This window comes from Phaethon aethereus (assembly GCF_964289735.1).
Source record: "Phaethon aethereus genome assembly, chromosome: 5".
In the NCBI taxonomy this organism is placed as follows: domain Eukaryota; kingdom Metazoa; phylum Chordata; class Aves; order Phaethontiformes; family Phaethontidae; genus Phaethon; species Phaethon aethereus.
Window position 1 is genome coordinate 34290570 of NC_138579.1, and position 19379 is coordinate 34309948.

Consider the following 19379-nt stretch of genomic DNA (forward strand, 5'->3'; position numbering starts at 1 on the left):
CAGTGACTGAATTAAAGGTCAAATATTCAAAAATAGTATAAAAAGCATCTTTACTGAACAACTTATGAAAAGGAAATTGTGTATCATTTGAAGCCATTAAACAAATTACATGACTGATACTGACAAGAACTCAGTAAAACGTTTGCCAAACATTCTGTTTGTTGACAAAGTGTTCAGTAAAAAATATACGAAACAGGTCACATTACACAAGCAACCATTTAAAAAGTCAATGTAAAAATAGCAATTACATTTCTAACTGCTTTTTTCCCCGGTCCATTTTCCAAAACATGTGGAGGACAAACGTCACGTAGATCATTTTTCAGTTTCATTCTCAGGTTCACTGTCTCCACTATCACTGTCTCTTCCAGGGTGTTCTGGCATTGTTCGATGTTCATCCGCTTCGGACACTTTCAATTCTCCTTCCTTTATCGTTTCTTCCCCTACCTTTTCTTCTTCTTCTTCTGCATCTTCCTGCATGCCTTGCACTTCACCTTCTACTTCAGCCTCTTGAGTTGGAGTAGTTTCAGTTTCTTCAATCATGGCAGGTGGGGGCAGTAAACGCTAGGTGATTAAAAAAGAAAGGATTTTCAGTTTTTACAACAAATACATCTATTTGGACATCTATGCCCATTTTAGCTTGAATTGTTCACCTTCTATTTAGGATTTTGCATTAGATAACAAGCTAACAATAAAGACTTAAAATTTAGACATCTTAATCATTTGTAAGTACTTAACACCTATATATGAAAAAATTAAGAACAATCTTGGTTCACACAATGGTCGTCTTAGACGCTTTTTTTGCCTTAAAAGAGGGCGTACTTCCAATTCAAAGATACCAAACACATTTCATTATCCCGGTCAGACAAGTAATAGGGCTATGGTAAACCCCTACTTGGAACAACAAGCACATTCCTACTGTAATCTCATCTATTACCATTTCAATCTCCTAGATACGTTTAACTTGATTTTGAGATCTTTAATACGCCTGTCTTTAACAACCCATTCCAGTAACTTCCCCCTGAAATGTCTTATAAAACGTTATGTGAACATTACGTTATCTGTACTTATACAAGTTTCACTCACAGCTGTTAAGTGTAGAACAACTCAAGTTCCAGTAACAGTTAAAGCAAAGCTTTAATATTTTTCACATAGCACTTCTGGAAAAGTAATTTAGTATATTCAAAGTGTTTTGCTTGCAACTAAGAAAGAAGTTTGCAAATCATTATAAGCAGCAATGGTAGCCATATTACAGACTTTGGAAAAAAAATACCAGGAATACAGTGAACTGAAGATTATGGATAAGTGCTATACAATTCCAGGCTGTACAGAAACACTCATACTTCTTGCAGCCTGATGTTATTTAATGATATGATGGATATTTCCTTGGAATATTGCGAAGCATTTTAGTGAAATAAAATCTCCATAAACCTCCCATGGATGATTGTTTAGTTTTGTTTTGCTTAAAGGCAAGTTGGCTTCACATGACAAATTAGGTGTTTAATTACAGTGAAGTCTTATCTTTAATTAGATGACACTAATATTACGAATTTCTGACAAGCATAGGCAAATCTATGAAGCAATTATGATTACCAGCAGAGATATGAAAATAATTTTTTATAGACTTTGAAGTTATCATACTGGCCCCTATAATTCATCTGTTCACACAAAAAGTGTATTTCAAATCCAGAGATCCTTCAATTACAAAAATATATTCTTGATGCGCAAGACAAACTCAGACTTCTGTGATTTACTGAGATGATGTTGTTCTTCGTGACTACTACTGTTAAGAGTAGCATAAAAGAAAAGGACAAATAGCACGTACTAAATAGGGTAAAAGAAATTTAATGCCTGCATTTTTTTTTGTAGTTCACTTTTTGGCTTCTCCTGCAAGGAGAATGTGATTCATTGCCACAGTAGGAAACCAGCAGTTTTGTAACTAATTTTAGCTAGCAATGGATAAGATTAGAATGCTAAAAAGAATAACTAGTGTTAGCAGAAGGATCAGGTCCATATTTGATTAAGATGTCAAGCAAACCCATCTTTTGGTAAAATTTAGATGCTACCATCTGCCCTTTCAGGACATGTATACACTTCTCAGTTTTGACAGGGCTATTAATTTGCATCTTGAATGTGACCAACTGCACAGTCCACTGAGTCTTCATCATATGCTATGTGCACAGTTGAGAGATCTCTAAATATATTGGACAAATTGGCTCCAAGTCTTGTCATGTGCTTCATAGGACTGAGTTTCCCAGTCATAAAACCTTCTTGAATTTTAAAAGTTAACAGGAACAGTCTCAAACCTCAACAGCATCTCATGTCACTTACTAAAAATCAATTCTATTTTAAATGCACACCTTCCAAAAGTTAGAAGGTCCTTACCTGTTGATAGTGGCGTGTACTCTGTATCATGTGCATATACATATTGTACACAAAGTTAGCCATTTGAGGCATGTTCTTAATAACATGTATTTGGTGAGATGGTCTTTCTCCATTCTAAAGAAGGGGAAAAAAGGTAGCAAAGCCAAACAACCATTATTCAAAGGTTATTTAACTATATTAGAAAAGATAAATCCAAGAAATCAAATAATGCTTTTTAAAGAAAAAAAATAGCTAAATTCTTTGGAAAGATAAGAAGTGTAGGTCTTACACTTCGGGGAACTGGATTAATCATAATTCTGCAGCCCAATGAAGAAATTTCAAACGGAAAGGCTGGTTCTGAAGCTTACTCCATAAAATACATTTTGGAATGGAGTCATTTAACATATTAAAGGCACAAATAGCACAGGATCAGATGAGGACTTAGCTGACTTGTCCACCACTGTCCAGCTCGCTGACCATACACACTGCATTCTTTGTTGCACAGTGAAAGTTTCAACTGAAGGGCTCCCTCCCAAACTTGTCAACAGCACTTAAGACCAAGGAAAGATCTGCAACTGTATTGTGAGTTCATGTAGGCACCCCTTCTCAAAGCTCCAGGAAGCAAAGCAGATATGCTCCTCCATTTCTTCACTTAGCATCCTACTCTGTGTGTCCTGTGCTTAGATGCTTAGTACAAACCTTTCCATAAAGATCTAGTGCAGTATTACAGATTACAGGTTCATACTTATGAACCCAGGTCAGCAACAAAACTCTTTTGCAATTCTGGACCCAATTCAAAACAAAACAAAACAAAAAAAGTAATCGCTTATCCTGAATTACTTAGTCAAATGTAATTTTACATCCTTTAATAAGAAGCAATTAGCTTTGTGTGGCCATTTTTTTGAGAAATAACATTTTGCTTTATAGCAAGACAAAAATATGTAACATACTAAAATCTTACCTATTTATTATAAAAGAAAAACATCGAATCACTTAGGCAGAACTTAGGAAAAAGCAGGCACAACAGTTACATTGATAACTAAGTTTTGTGGGAAAATCAGTTAAAAACAGCTAGTGTGTATCACGATAAAAGTTAACTGTAGGGATGTAATTATCCAAGAGGCACTGATTTAGCAGAGAAGACTGTTCCACCTCTTATAGCACCCTAAAAAAGTGGGCAAACACACACCCTCATTACAGATAGCAATATTCAGAGCAGCTGTTCCTACCTGTCTTGACGTGGGAAAACATTCTGTGGGAACAATATGGAGGTGAAGTGGTCGAGCTGTGAGTTGGCTGAAAGCTGGAGTTAGCTCAAAACAGTTGTGAAACAGCGATACCCTTGCAAAAATATAAAGCCCGAGCCTGGCTCTTGACATGGCAACAACTAATCGTCGGACATCCCTTCAGAAAACAAACAAAATGAAACATATTCTTTTCACTGATGACATAGCTGCAATAAAAATAGCTAGAAATATACAGAAGTTTAATTAAAAGGAATTATAAAAATCATCTGCTAAAATACTATTTTGTCTTTAGGTTTTTTCCCTACACACTGTTTCAATAACTATCAAATCCTAGAACCATTATATAAGAGGGTTCACTGTAATGATAATGATATAAAATCACCCTTTACTTCCCAGACTTCAGAGGTCATTTATATTGAGAACAAATCATAATAGCATTTCTGAATGAGTAAACATGAGTTTGATAACTCATCTAACTACTGCTGAATAGACAAGTCTTCCTCCACCCCACTCCAAAACTGAAGTGCAAACATTTTAAACTACACATCATAATGCAACTTATGCAGTGATCAAACACTTCTGATACAAAATAAATAAAAAGCTCAAAGAATCTCTGAGAAAATTTAAGCCTGCATTTGTTCAACAAGCATTACATTCCTATTATTCTACTAGGGTGAAACCAAGTTCAGCCTATCCGCAGTAATATAAACTAAGTATAAGAGCCATTACTAAATGATAAAGCAGTTGTAAAGAGTGTACCAGACAATTATAAAATGAACTTCATTCAATACATAGCATTAAACTTCATTTCTATTACATTCTAATACAGAAGGGTTCAATTATTTAAGTAAGATGTTTATAGTACATTATACAAAAAACATGTAGTTTAATGACACTACAAGAGTATCTTCTTACATACCTAAGGTGGCCTACAGCTTTGGTACGCACTAGTGAAAGGAGAATATAATCATTTTGTTGACCTTGAAATCTGTCCACAGTTGTTACCTAGAGAATCAAAAACAAAAAAAACCCTCCATAGGTTAATCTTTGCCATTTCAATTAAAATGTAACACCAAAATTTTAACATCAGCTTCTGACTGAGACTGCAATAAGTGAGAAGAGGAAAGAAAATACTTTAACACTGTTTTAGTTGACCTCTAACCAAAAATCATCAGCCTGTTCTTTTTGGGATATGCTGGGAGGAGCTTTTGTCTGACTGTATACCAACTCTTTTACATTTTTATTCAACTCAGACAGCTAACAGCGGGGTGCTAATACCAAAAGATTGTGGAAAACCATCAGTTTTACAATACAGAGTTTTAACCTGCAGAATTAGCACTAGACTTTTATAACTATGGTTTTTATTTGCTTCATCAGATTTGTCACCATACATTTTATCAAATCATTTCCACTCTGGGTAGATCTTCCTAAAGCTGTGGTTTTTGGGGTTGTTTTTTTTGAGGACAAAATAAATGACAAAGACAAGAGTTATTTTGTCCCATGTAGTCTGTAGCCTTTCCAACTTCACCGACTCCAGTTTGTTTGTATGTCAAATTACAAACAGGCAGAAACGAGGGCACTACTGTATGAAATTCCATAGAATGTAGGTTAACAAACGTGTAGTTAACCAAGGAACACTCGCACAGAAAGCTGTGACTCTTATCAATTAGTCTGTTCTATAATATGACAATTTAAAAACAGACCAACCAGAACCACTCCAAGGATTGATATTTTTTCAAAGTCACCTTGTTTGGCCGTCCAATCAGTGGATTATTTCCACAACGCTGATTAATGACATCACGGATCAGGTGTTTCTGTCCATTGTATGTTGTCAGGATACTTATCTTGTCTGCAGGATAACCAAGCAGGCACATATACATGAAGAGTGCTACAACATACTCTGCTTCACCAAGATTCTTAAGTTTAAAAGAGGAGAGAGATATGAATGAAAAAAATGTTACTCAACTTGTAAGGTTGGAAAGAATAACATCTGTGACATTATCATTTATTTAGACAAAATTCTAAGTGCCGAGAAACATCTATAGATCTGATCTTTGTTTGCTCACTTAAAAGCCATTTTCAAAGAACAAAAGAACCACAAGTAGGTTTAATTCATTCTGACTCCTCTTCAGAGAATTCCTGAAAATTTCTTTATCAGTATTGTTAGTCATTGATTGACACTTTCCAGTATTTACTCAGAAGCTCCCAGTTTTATTTCAAGACAAGATTAAAATCTAAATATTTAATAGTCCATTTGCATTATATTTATGAGCTATTAAATATTTACACATTTGTATATAAATGCATTTATATGCTTACAACTGTCTGCCCAATGGAACTTGCACCTGAACTGCATTATTATAGAACTCAACAAGTACAACATTTCATTTTTCATTCTTAAATGTCACATGCAAAAAACCCACCTGTTAGGTAAAATTGTGGAATTATTATTTGTTAAAAAGTATTACAAGCTGATAGTCTGCAGTAACCTGTATTTAAATACAAGGGTTTAAAAAAACAAAACAAAACCCCACTTAGCACCAATTTAATATTGGTTCTATTGGTTCCAAATACACATGCAAAAAGTTGCAGTGACTCACTCTCCAGTAAGTTGAAAATAAGAACTAGTTGAACTGGAATAACTAAACTCCTTTCAACTGTTATTTAGGAGAGACACATCTGGATTATCAAATCCAGTTATTTCTACTGAGGCCATACCTATTAAATTTCAAATGACCAGCTGTTATTTTGTATTTCCTAACTTTTTTTCTGTGCCATTACTAATAATAAATGTCTGTTGCAAAGCATCACTCTTCTGGTTGTAGGAAGTTTCACCCTATTTCTAGACTGAAGTTATTCATAGCCTGTTTAAATCCCTTTTCCGCCAACAAAAATTATCTTTCAGGCTAAAAAGTTATTCTCAATTGCTGACATTTATTCCTGCTCTATTTATACTGGGAATCTTATCCCCAGCTTGGTGTATGTTTGATTAGGCTAGACATACCAGCCTCCTTTATTTCTTCTTACTAAGTGGGCTCTGCATTACTTGGAAAATGCAGTTACTACTCATACCAAACACCTGTGGGCATAAACCTATTCTACAAATCTTAATCCCCTTTAAGTCTGAAAAGAAATGCCCAAGTTCACAGAGAGACAAATAATACATGGCAGGAATTTGTTATCTCATGAAAAAACATACAATGCCACCACCATACTCTGCTGATATCTTTCCATCGTCAAGATCATGAAAAAAAATTAACTGTAGGACTCACTATAAGAGTTTGCTCATGAAAGCACTATTGTAATGATAAAGGTGTTCTGTGCCCTGGTGTGAGTGTTCTCAGTCATCTTTGGCCAAGGAGTGGACTAAAGCAGTGCTCAGATTCTCAGTTAGCAGAATCCTGTTTTTAAGGCACTAATTTCATCTGTTCCACAAGACAACTTTTTACAACACTATTACAGCTTAAAAAACAAAATCATAACAAACCCTCCCCTCCAAACAACCCTAGCCTCAAACTAGAAATGAGATGTAAGTAGTTTATGACTCAACATTGCTTTGTTTACTAACAGCATGCTAGTTTGTATTAAAAAAAAAAAAGTGAGAGGGACGCAAGCATAAACTATGAGTATCTTCCATACCTTTTAAAAAAATAGATTAACATAACTCTCAATGATCTTCACAGGCAAAAAATGACCACGAATACTATCATCTTAAAGTATATTGTTTGCTTTCCATAATATTAAACAAAACGTAAGGTGTGAATTCCGTGTTTGAATTAAACTCATTAACTTGCACACAGCTCCAGCCTCTAACTTTGCCAAAACCTGAACTGGTAATTTAGGCAGCAGAGTTTGTTTTCTTCACTGTTTTTAAAACACGAAAAATATGAGGACTGAAAATATCAGCATCTCATTACAAGTGTAAAAGGTTTTCCTACATTTAAGAGAAATAGATAGAGGCTGTTGCTGCTGGCTTAATTTGAAAATTTAGTTGAGAAATTTCAAGGCCATGATTATTTTGGCAATCTACTTCAGCCTTGATGTCTCTCTGCCTCTTATGTATATTTCATTCTTTTATGAATGGGCTTTTTAGCATTCTTACACACAGATAAGCACAGTGACTCTTCAAACTCAAACGTGTGCCACAGAGCAAACTTTGAACCTTCACGTATAAGGGAAATGCTACCGTTTATTTCACTATCATGGCAGTACAGCTGAATTACAATGGACTTTAGTTTGCCACAGGCCAAAACAACGTTTCATAAGGAATTATACACCAAATTTCACCCCTCTCAAAACACTGAGAAAACAGATATCAAGCAAAGTCATTAATTTTGAGAAAAAAATCACAACATAATACGTTATTATTGTCAACATTCAAAACCGATTAAATGGAGAAAAAAAAAAATCAATGCGTACCTATGACTCAATTATTTGAGAATATGAATTAAACATCCGTTTACTGTATTTTGATAGTCTTCACTGCAGATTTAGTAAGCCATATTGAGATTAAATAAAGTATACATGTAATATTTCTCTTACCTGATAGAAATAAGGATTGGGTTCAGATTCTCCCACACCATTGAAGTCTTCTACATTTATAAGCTGGAAGTCATACAAAAACCCAGCATTGGCTGTTCTGAACTCTGGCAGAAGCTGCACGTGAGGCAGGTTACCCAGATTCTTGTAACGCCAGTTGTAGAGGTTACATAAACTGTTCAAAACCACAAAGAGACAAATCCCAAATAGTTAAAGCAGCTTCCTGAACTCATTCAAAATAATTCAGATACATGCAACCCCTCACTTTGAAGATGAATGCTTTTGTAGGTTTTCAATTAAAAAAAAACATATTGCTGGATAGCCTGTACATATATAAATGAACATACTTGTACAAGCTATCCAGCAATTATTTTTTAAGTTTTGATTCTGTTTGGTTCTCTCCAACAGAAAACTTACCTTCTTTTTAGAAGCTCAAAGCAGCACTCACCCTTAACCCTGTTACACTTGATCAGCTCTACACTGAAGGGTACAAATTTTGCAAAGAGACCTAGTAGGAATTTTCAGGGGGAACAAAACTCAAGTCATATTAATGCTTCTTTACAAAAAGGAAGGAGTAAGTGAAAAAAGGGTTTTCTGCATTATCTGCTGTAAAGCCTCTTACTGCAAAAAGCAATTCATTTTCTTATTTTGTGTATTGCTATGTATTAACAGGAGACATGAAGGGAAGAAACCAAAATCTACACAATTCTGAATCATATGGTATTTATGGGGACAACAATATAAACAAAATGCCTCAGTCAGAAATGCACAATATCCACATCAGATAAAGTAGCAGGTAGTTCATGGGGAAGCTACCTATGATAAGAAAAGACAAAAGCGTAGGCAGGTATGGAAAAAATCCTTGACCAAGAAATTGCTTGCAAAGTGAAGGAATTCTTCCGCTCTCTTATCTCTAAGAAGTTCTCTCAGATGTTGCAAAATCGTAGATGGAAAAATAAACTTCATTTATCATTATACTCAGTTATAATTTCCATTTTTAAAATCATACTGAAAGTGTTATTCATGTGACTAGAAAATAATATTCTACCATCCCCAACATTTCTTACATAAAAAATCCTGAAGTTCTCCTTCACATTGTTCATTCCACTTTATGTCTAAACAAAAAATTAGTATTTAAAACTAAAAGTATCAAGATTTTATATGGAGACATTTTCTCTTCTTTGGTTTTATTTTTCCTTGTTAATCTGACACCACAAACATGCACTTTCCACAATAAATAAATTTGACATCGAAATTACCACAATGAAGTGACAAATATATGGACAAAAAGAAAAGTTATCTTACTATAGAGCAGCAGTATCTCTTTTAGTATTAAAAAAAGGCATTATGCTCTTGTGTGGACAGCCTGGTTGTCTCCAATCAAAGCTTAAGCTCTGCTGAAATACTGCAAGAAAAGTACCCTTTTGCAGACCTTAAGGGCAATATGACATATGATATATCATATGATATAAAGATCTTCTTTATGTGGCCTTGAATATATTAGTTTAGAAAAGGAAGCTTCTGCAAAAAAGTATCTGCTGTAAAAACATCCAAACACTTAAGACTATTAAAATTTCATTAAAGATTCATACAGTAACAGAGTACTATATATAAAAAAAGTAAGTAAAACTGATTGCATTTCAGCAAAGTAAACCTGACTTCCTAGTCTAAGCTGAAACAAACGAAACAAAACAACTAAATTGGTTTTTGCAAACTCCTGTCCTAACAGCAGGAAAGAAGTGTCCAATGCTCTGTGTTCTTTCCCAATTTTTAACCTGGTAGTTGCTTACAAGCTAGACATGCCATTTTCTCTGTCTCACCTTGCTCTTGCTCTTCCTTGTGCATCCAAATCAACAGTTGGCACTCCAACGCGAACAAACCGTGTAAAAAGGGACTGCTCCATGTTGGAGTATTTTTGAAAAGCCATGTTCTTAATGACTGGTGGCAACTGATGATGGTCACCAATCATAATCCAACGCTTCAAACGACTGAATCCATCCTGGGGGTTCTAGAATTAAACAATTACACAATTATAACTATTACAATATAATCAAGGCACTCAATTGCAACACATTAATAGTCAAATTAGCTGCCTTAGTCTAAGCTCCAAATTTCAGCATTTGTTCTTAAGCTACACTGAACTGCAGTCATTTTAAAGACAGCTACTTGCTTCTTTCCAATCTACTACCAGAAAAAGGGAGTATATTTTAAATAGTCTTGTTTCTTATAAAGCAACAGGTAAGTTTATCTATTAAAATCAGTAGAGAAATATCAAGATAAATATCATATTACACTGTTTTAAAGACCAAAAGTAACATATTATCAGAGGACAAAAGGAAGAACCAATTATGGAAGTTACAGTAGTAAAAAAACCTGATTTCTACACAGTACTGTTACCCTAGAAATGTCTTTTAAACATTATTTTTTGGATTCTGAGCTAGTGAACATGAAGTGCCTGAAGCATCTGAAACAATTTTAGTGCTTTGATGTCTGGGGCAGAAACTGAGCCTGCTTTTCAAGCGTCTCTGTCGTTCATGTGCTTCACCTGTTTACCTCTGGAATTCCCACATGGAATTCCCCACATGACCAGGACGTGCCCCTAATTAATCCTCACCCTGGCCCTTGTACTGAATGCTCTTCAGTATGTGTGGTATATCTCTTTCCAGTTCCTCATCATCCTTTGTGTACCTATGTTACATATTGACAGAGCTCATGAAGGAACACTAACACAGGGACAAAAATAGAACAGATGTGTGGGTAACATTATCCAGGAATTAGAATCCTGAAGACTTCCACTTGCAAGTTTTACAATTCAGAATCTCATTTCTTACACATTCCTGTGACATTTCCCTTTCTCTATAGGAGCACTATTCAAGACAGAGCCTAAAGGAAAACGGAACTCTGGACTGTCCAGCTCAACAAGCCTGAAGATGCCTCAGTAAGAAAGTAAGAGGTTGGAAATTATTTTCAGTGGCATGGAACAAGATATCTTTTTTTTTTTCCCCCCCTCCTCCAAAAAGGTTACTGATTTGGATAAGATCAAGCATTCTATATAATCATTCTGCTCATCATTCTGCTCTTATCTGCAATTTCAATCTCAGACAAAGAGCCCTCCAAAGAACTCTGTTTTTAAAATTTTCTTACTCTGAATTGCAAGTGCAAGAAATCAAGTACGACTACTCTGTAAGCCTAGTTCTTTAGGTTTTGTTAAAAAACCCCTCAAATTTCAAGGACTATTTGGGCAGCTCTTGTAAGAAAGGTCATTGAATTATCCCCCAGAATATTGCTCTACAGTGAAAAGGTCTGCTCTAATTACACAAAGCTCTTCAGCTTCTGCATTGCTCATATATACTTACTTCCCCTCACCAGCCTGATGCATCTGGTTATTCAATGCTTATTTAAACATTTGAAAAACACTCCAAGATGCTTATTTCACTAAATATAATTTCATTATCAATGAAAGCCATGGTAAAAGCCACATAGGATTTATTCATTACACAGCACTACCATACAATGTTGTACCATTAATTTAAAGATTGCCAAAATGCAAAAGCAACAGCCTAAATTATTACATGTCTTTATGCATAGATTTAAGAACTGAATTGCAGGAGAAGGCCTAAACAATTTATGCCTCCATACCTTTCTGACAGAGGAATCTAAGCAGCAAGAAGAAATCTTGTATTTCAGGTTTAACTAAACTGAATGTTCTAGAGACTACAGTGAGGATTCATTAAGCAAGACAGAAAGGAACCAAATCTGTTTCGCTGTGTTATTATAATTGCTGAACTAATAAATGAAGGGGAAAGACAGCTTGACTATCCCTGGTTTATGATTTGTGAGAAGCCTCACCCAGTAGCGGTTTGCTCTCTCAAAACCCCAAACAAGATGGACAAATCTCTGCTTCTGTTCAGAGTTCAGGCAGTATTGGAGGTTTATAGGGTGAAGTAGTTGCCTACCTGCTCAGAATTATGAAAACTCAGCAGTCTTTAATATATCAAGAAGTTCTTAAAGAACTACATTAATACCCCTAAAACTTAAAATCCTAAAGAATTAAACAGCAACGGAGAACGGGACTTGGGTTTTAACAGCAATACGGTTAACTTGGACATGCATTCTTCTGTGCACTCGGCCCATAATGAGTTACTTTCCTGCAATTGTATTCTACTCTCCATTGTTAAAGAGCTAATAATAATCATTAACAATTCAATATCAATATCAATTATCTCACAGAGTTTCTATCACATCTTTTTCTATTTAGATTAATTTTCTCTTAAAATGAATATCCAAAAGCTTGGATGTGGTTTTCTAAAAGACTTAAAAGTATTGCTTTTCAATGAAAACATGTGCTGCAGGCAAAACTTCTGAAAGGAAACTTAAATTTTAGAATATGACCAAATGCAGACCATGTATTTTTCAGAAAGCCGCTAGAGTAAGAATGAAATCAACAGTACAGACTGTCTTCAGTTTTACTGACTTCCCACAGCTAAAGAGTTTGCACGGAGTTCCTGAGGGAGCCCATACATCACTTCCAGAGTTGAAATTCTATCTCATGATAATATGAGATTACAGAGATAACGGAGCCACAGATGCACAAGAAGCACATTTTGCTTACTTATGATATTCTCCAGCTCTTTTAAGAGGAAAGTGATGCACCTCAAGCTCAGGTTGCTACAAGCAACCACAAATAATCTTCACTGGATGCACAAAAAATTTCAAGACAGTCTGACTGTGTTTAGAATGATCAGAGTAAACAGTTTTAGAGAAAGGTACTCAACTTCAAAAGTAGCACTGTTGGCCCTCTATTACAACAATCCCTTACGTTACAGAGACATTGCTACCTGCTTTTCTAAAGACTGTGCTATAAATATCCCCTGTGCCACACTAGCTGCAGTTTCCTTCCTTCCCTGTGTTAGCAGCACCTTTCCAGCTGCAAGACTTCCATCCAGCTGTACCACATCTGCATCCCTTCATCTATCAACTGTTGATCTGCCAAACACAGTGCAAGCTGCAATTTATTCCAGGCTACACATTTACCAATTAGCTAAACAAAAGGTGCATAATTATTGGGCAAAAGTAGAAGTAAAACAGTAACTATTTCTTTTCTTTCTGTGGAGTTATAACATCAATTAGAAAGTCCCCTCTCTACTTGGCTCCAGTTTTCCTCAGAGTTGTAGGTGCTTGGTATCTGTCTCTGTTAAGCTTGACTGAAAGTGACCAAACACCACAAGCAGACAGGATGACACAGGACAATTATGGAAGCCTTACGTTCTTGGGAAACAAAACCATTATTTAATAAGAAGTATTAATTTTAACAATTTTTTAAATTACCAATTATTTAAAAATACCAATAATCACTATTAAATGAGAAAGAATAAAAGTAACAAAGCCAGGACCTAGTTTATTTTTTTATTTTAAAAATGAAAGCCTGCTAATACTACTATTTTGTCAATAAAAACAACATATTTAGACCCTATTAGCTTACTCCATAATATTAAAAAACAAGGATAAACAACTAACATAGAACAACGTGAAAGTTCTTACTGTCCACTCAAATGGCAAGTATCAGCTCTAGGTTATTTTCTGCACAAGATAATTTCCTTTCAATGTTCTATGTTGTTCAAGAACAGAGACTTTCATTTATCACTTTTTGTAGTATGTTTTATAATTCAGGTCTAACCTGCAACAGGAGAGGTATAAAGGTTTCTATCTCCAGAATCTGAGCAGATTCTTCCATTAAGATGTTGTCATACTGAGAAAGAAAAAAGTAGAGACACGTCCATCAACCAAGTAATACAAATTAATGTGGTTATTCAGCCTCAGTTAGCATTCAATTATCAATGAGCATCAATTATTCATTTTTTGATGGGTGGGACAGTTACAGCAGGATTTTACCTTATAGGCAAAATGTCAGTATTGCTAAAAATCCATGTCAGAGGGTAAAATCCTACTACATCAATGGCAGATCTATCTGTACCAATCAGGGCTTACATCTAGAAGGAATACATGACATGCTTCCTGTATGTCATAAGCCATGCACAAGAGAAAAGCTTTCTGCAGTGGAGCAAACTAATTTATCTTTGCACTGAAGCAGAAAAGGAACACTCTTGTGATCAAATACAGTGCATTATCAGGGAAAAATAATACTGAAAGAATTATCGGAGGTGGGCTTTTGGGGTTTTTTTGACGGATAAAAAGTCTGTACTAAATGAATACCTATGGTTAACACTGCAGAGTGAAAACAGCATTGCATCATAGTTCTTTTTCTAGGCCATGTTTTTTGCCAAATTCTGCCTTTATTTTATTACTCATTCATATCACTGCTGTTTATCATCTACTATGGCAAAACTAACTTTTTTTAATAGACATGCTTACTAAGCATTTTTGTATATACAATAACTTAACAGCGATTCCATCTTTTACTTACAGAAGGTAGGTTTTTCTTCAGTGAAATAACTATTTGAAACATACTGGTAAAAAAATGCAACTCAAAATAATCTAGTTGCCTAAATTTAGAACAGATAAAAAGGTTTATACAAGGAGGGGGTGGAAATCAAACCCAAAACCCTATTAGTGTAGTAACACTAGTATAATCATTACTTTGAAACCTAATTCCACCAGGTCATGTCGTTTCAGAGCAGCATGAGTACAAGTCATGGCAATGATTTTTGCTTCTTTCACCAACAGGTATTTGGATCTATCCAGGCCACTGCGGAGAAGTTCGAATGCTCTGAATTCCTATGGAGGAGAAAAGAAAATCTTCAAAGTCAGAATACAAAAAATTACTGCTTAAAAAATGTATTCACTCAATCTATCTGGCTACCTTCTTAATATAATTAGGCAAGAAAGTTCTGAAAGTATCTACTGTTAACAATGCCATCTGAATAATTTTTTTTATTCTAAACCTGGAAACAACAGTAACCCATATCACCTTAACTTACTAGTTACTTCTGTCTCTAAATACAAAGACCCTGAGGAGCAATGACAGGTGCACCAACACTAGTAAACTAATCCGTGAAAATGGAACACGCAGAATAGCTGCTTCCTAAGATCAAAACAAAACAGGTTAGACCCTTGTCCCTATTGTGAAACATGCCTGTATGACTCAAAGGTGGAAATTCTCACCCAAATGCCTTGCAAGCTAAAGACACGGCCTAGAGGTGTGTACTCCTTTTAGGATGTAGGGCAAAGGAGAATTTTGGAACTGTCTACAGTTTTCAATCGGATTACCTCTAATAGTTACACATATCTTACCTCAAGCTGAGTGAATATTTTCTTAACGTGTCTAAAACACCCTTCAGCGATTTCCATATCTTCTTCATAGGATCTGCCCTTGAAAATTGGTTGAGGAGCATTTGCAAAATACTGATGAAAAGGAAATAAACCGGAGACATCCGTAACATCTGGCAATTTTCCACCTTTAACTTTCACTTTGCTGATATACTCCTCCCAACGAGACATTACCTATGGTAAACAGAATTGTCATACTGACATGTTTTTATATCGTAAAGTCATTGGCAAGGTGCAGTCTTGCACACATGGCATTAAAAAAAAAAAATTATCACAAAAGCAAGGTATGCCTAAATCAGCATTTGACCTTGTATCAGGACAACATTTTTGATGCTGTGGTGGGTTGACCTCAGCTGGCTGCCAGACTCCCACTGAGCATCTCTCACTGCCGCTCCTCAACAGGACAGAGGGAGAAAATAGGATGGAAAAGCTTATGGGTTGAGATAAAAACAGGGAGATCACTTAGCGAGTACCATCACAGGCAAAACAGACTTAACTTGGGGAAAATTAATTTAATTTATTGCTGATTAAAAATAGAATAGCATGGTGAGAAACAAAGACAAAACCAAAACCACCTTTCTTCTTCACCCCTTCCTTCTTCCCAGGCTCAGTTTCACTCCTTCATTCACAACTCCTTTATCTCCTCCCCACACTGAGCAGTGGAGGAGGAATGGGGCTTGTCGCTCAAGTTCATAACACCGCATCTCTGCCACCCCTTCCTTCTCACACTTCTCCCCTGCTCCAGCATGGGCTTTCCATAGGCTGCAGCTTCCTTCAGGACATATCCACCTGCCCTCGCATGGGATCCTCCACAGGCTGCAGCATGGATATCTGCTCTGACATGGTCCTCCATGGGCTGCAGGGGGACAACCTGCTTCACCATGGTCCTCTCCATGAGCTATGGGGGAATCTCTGCTCCAGTGCCTGGAGCACCTCTTGCCCCTCCTTGTCCTTCTCACCTTGGCGTGTGGGGCTGTTTCTCACACTCCCCTCTCTGCCCCCAGCTGCTGCACAGTGTTTCTTGACCTCTTCTCACAGAGGTGCCAACCAGTGTTGCCGATGGGCTCAACTTTGGCCAGCGGTGGGTCCGTTGGAGCTGGCCTCTTCTCAGAGAGATCACCCTTGCAGCTCCCCCTGCTACAAAAACCTTGCCACATAAACCCAAGACAGAAGAAATCTCTTGATTACCTCCACTTACAGTACTTTGGTTTAAACACCAAATTGGATTCCTTTGGGAGAACTCAGAAGCTGAGCTCTAACAGTGTTCCTAGTATGCTCAAACACCTAGTGACCATTTGACCTTTAGGCCCACACAACAGCTAGCTCAGCGTAACTTTTGTAAAAACATCTACAGTGTATCATTTGATCCTATGTACCACTCTACAAGTCTGCTTAAGCCACCCTAATTGCTACTATACACCATGTCACTGAAAAATACATGGAAAGGAAATGAGGGATAGACAATATATAGAAAATCACCATTTTGTATATACTGAATCTGATTTCACACTGGCATTTAACATCATAAAAGCTTTCGAGCAGGATCATCAAGTAGCTGCTCTAATGCTTGTCCAAAATGCAAAGCAGCCCACAGATCTTCTCATCTGAAGGAGAAAATTCAGGTTAGAATCTTCGCCAGCAGTCATGAAGAGCAGCAATGCTAGCCTTTCAATTGGTGAGTCATCAGACAGGATTTAAAACAATAGCAATACTAGTAAGTAGTGTTGCAATTATAGCTTTAGCTGTTATTGTATTTTGAACCACCAAAGAAAATGCATTTTTTTTTTTAGACTCAATTCTGAAAAACTCACTCCAATTTTTACAAAGTGTTTCATAACATACTGAGATCACACAGTCTCTGCAGAAGTATTTCACTCCTTACTTGGTATAAGAAAAAGTGGCCAGCTGTTTCACAAGTGTAAGAAACATCTCCTGGGACTCCAAGACTCTCTTGCAATCGCCCAACTTCTCGTAGAAGTTCAAGTCTTCGAGCCAGTACATAATTAACTCTTCCATACCTACAAAATGGATTAAACATAACACAATTTGTATGTAAATGTATTTAATTAAAAACTGTTTTATCTAAGTATCAAAAAAACCAACCCCAACAAAAACCACCACACACAACTACTACTAGGTTCCAAAAACCAAGAATTTGGTACATACTGAGTATTTCTATCAGTTGAGACCTAACAATTTACAAAGCCATGCAAGAGCCATTACTGTAGAAAAAGCTCTTTTTATCCTATCACTTCAACAAAAGCTTCATAAGTGCTAGTAAAACATTCTCATAACATACCTGTAAAGCAGAGAAGCATTAATTCCAATGTACTGTTTAGAAACTATGGTACACTACGTTACACAAAACACGAGCAACTTACACAAGTCTATGCACCATCATAAATGGAACCTATACCCGAAGTTTCAGTATGATGAGGCTGACTTCCTTTGGCAATATACAAATTGTCTTGCAATAATGCTTAGCCCATCACAACAGACAGGTTTGCATCCACACATAGGAGGTTCTCTACTCACAGCTGCCTGTTCAGTAACTTTCATGACTTATTAGTGCGTAACCTACTCTTTCCATTCTTCCTCCTCTTACCCAATTCAAGCCCAACATTTTTCCTTTATATATCAATTTCCTTAATCCATGCACTCCCCCTTCCCATAAGCAGTACAAGAACAACAAAAATCAATGTATCACATTCTATAAAAAAGAAAACAAATTAGAAAGTGGCATGGACGAAATTAAAGAAGTGAAATTAAAGAAGTGAGAGGAACACGACACTTTTAAAAATGCATATGTAGTTAAAAGCTCAAATGTCAATAAAGGCTAACTTTCAAGTTCTTACTAAACTTACTATTCATAAAATATGTTTTCTGTGCAGAAAAAAAAAAAGGACACAATCCCTGGTAATCACAGCGAGTTCTATTGTCTGATTTAGAAGGGTAAGAGTAGTTAAAGCTGGAGATTTGAATTTACCAAGACACAACTGAATATGATACTGATCACAACTGGTAAAAACTATTTCCTTGGGAACTACAACAGTTAAGATCCTTGGAATACTAAATAGTTTTTTCTTCTTCAACAAAACTCATCCATTATAATTACAAGTGACTGCAACCAGTTGTGGTTCCCCCCCCCCCCACTTCCAGTGTCCTTTTATTTCTCACAATTGAAGTCATATGCCCTCTTATGTATTCGTTCATTGTTACAGAAGTTTTCTTTAGCTTTAGCTCTGTGATTCCCTTTGTGTTTAACAGCTTTAATCAGCTCCTCTACACCTTATGTTCTTATACCCCCTACTACTACTTTGCCTGAAGAGGAAGCAAAAAAGGAACACAAAGCTTGCCAACCAGTAGAAATTCCTTAAGCAGTACTGTGCCCTCTGAAGCAGCTTGACACAGAAAAACCACAAACTCAGAAGCAATCTAAAAACAAACAAAAGGCACTCTCCTCACAATAGTGCAGTCCACCTTCAAATATATTCCTCAACCCTCCCTCCCAAACTGTCAGAACCCACAGGACTTGTAGTAATGTCCCATAGGTCTGGAGTTACCTTGAAAAACAATGAAAATGGACAATGGGTCTCAAGGAAAACTCCCTTTAATGATGAGCACTACTGTTCGAGGAATATACTAAACCATGGATATTACTAAATAAATATCTGCCATGGCATCATTTCACTAACATTTTGGCTATCAAATTTCTGAAACAATTTGACTATGTCAAAGCATTCAAATTTTAAAAAAATCACAAGGTATTTATTTTGCTAAATGAAACTCAACTATGCATATGTGGGTAGCTTCTAGTGACTATATATAATCTTTACTACTGCTTTTGAAGTCAAAGTATTGCTATAATAATCCAGTACTGGACATTTCACTTATTTCCAGTGCATGACCCTTTTACCCCTGCTTATATTTATGAATGTGTGTAAT

General features: G+C 36.1%; 1 protein-coding gene across 1 annotated transcript in view; it reads right to left on the minus strand.

The window, feature by feature from the left end:
- Nucleotides 1–312: 312 nt before the first annotated feature.
- AQR (aquarius intron-binding spliceosomal factor) overlaps nt 313–19379 on the minus strand; it is a gene marked incomplete at its 3' end in the record, with an annotated part of 54783 nt that continues 35716 nt past the window's right edge. Inside the window, exons 25-35 of the mRNA XM_082000720.1 lie at nt 17317–17452; nt 15399–15608; nt 14745–14882; nt 13825–13896; nt 9968–10155; nt 8151–8322; nt 5354–5524; nt 4528–4613; nt 3591–3765; nt 2383–2496; nt 313–561 (exon numbers count right to left, since the gene is read on the minus strand). Of these exons, the coding sequence (XP_081856846.1) occupies nt 313–561; nt 2383–2496; nt 3591–3765; nt 4528–4613; nt 5354–5524; nt 8151–8322; nt 9968–10155; nt 13825–13896; nt 14745–14882; nt 15399–15608; nt 17317–17452 (1711 nt within the window). The remainder of the gene's footprint in view (nt 562–2382; nt 2497–3590; nt 3766–4527; nt 4614–5353; nt 5525–8150; nt 8323–9967; nt 10156–13824; nt 13897–14744; nt 14883–15398; nt 15609–17316; nt 17453–19379) is intronic.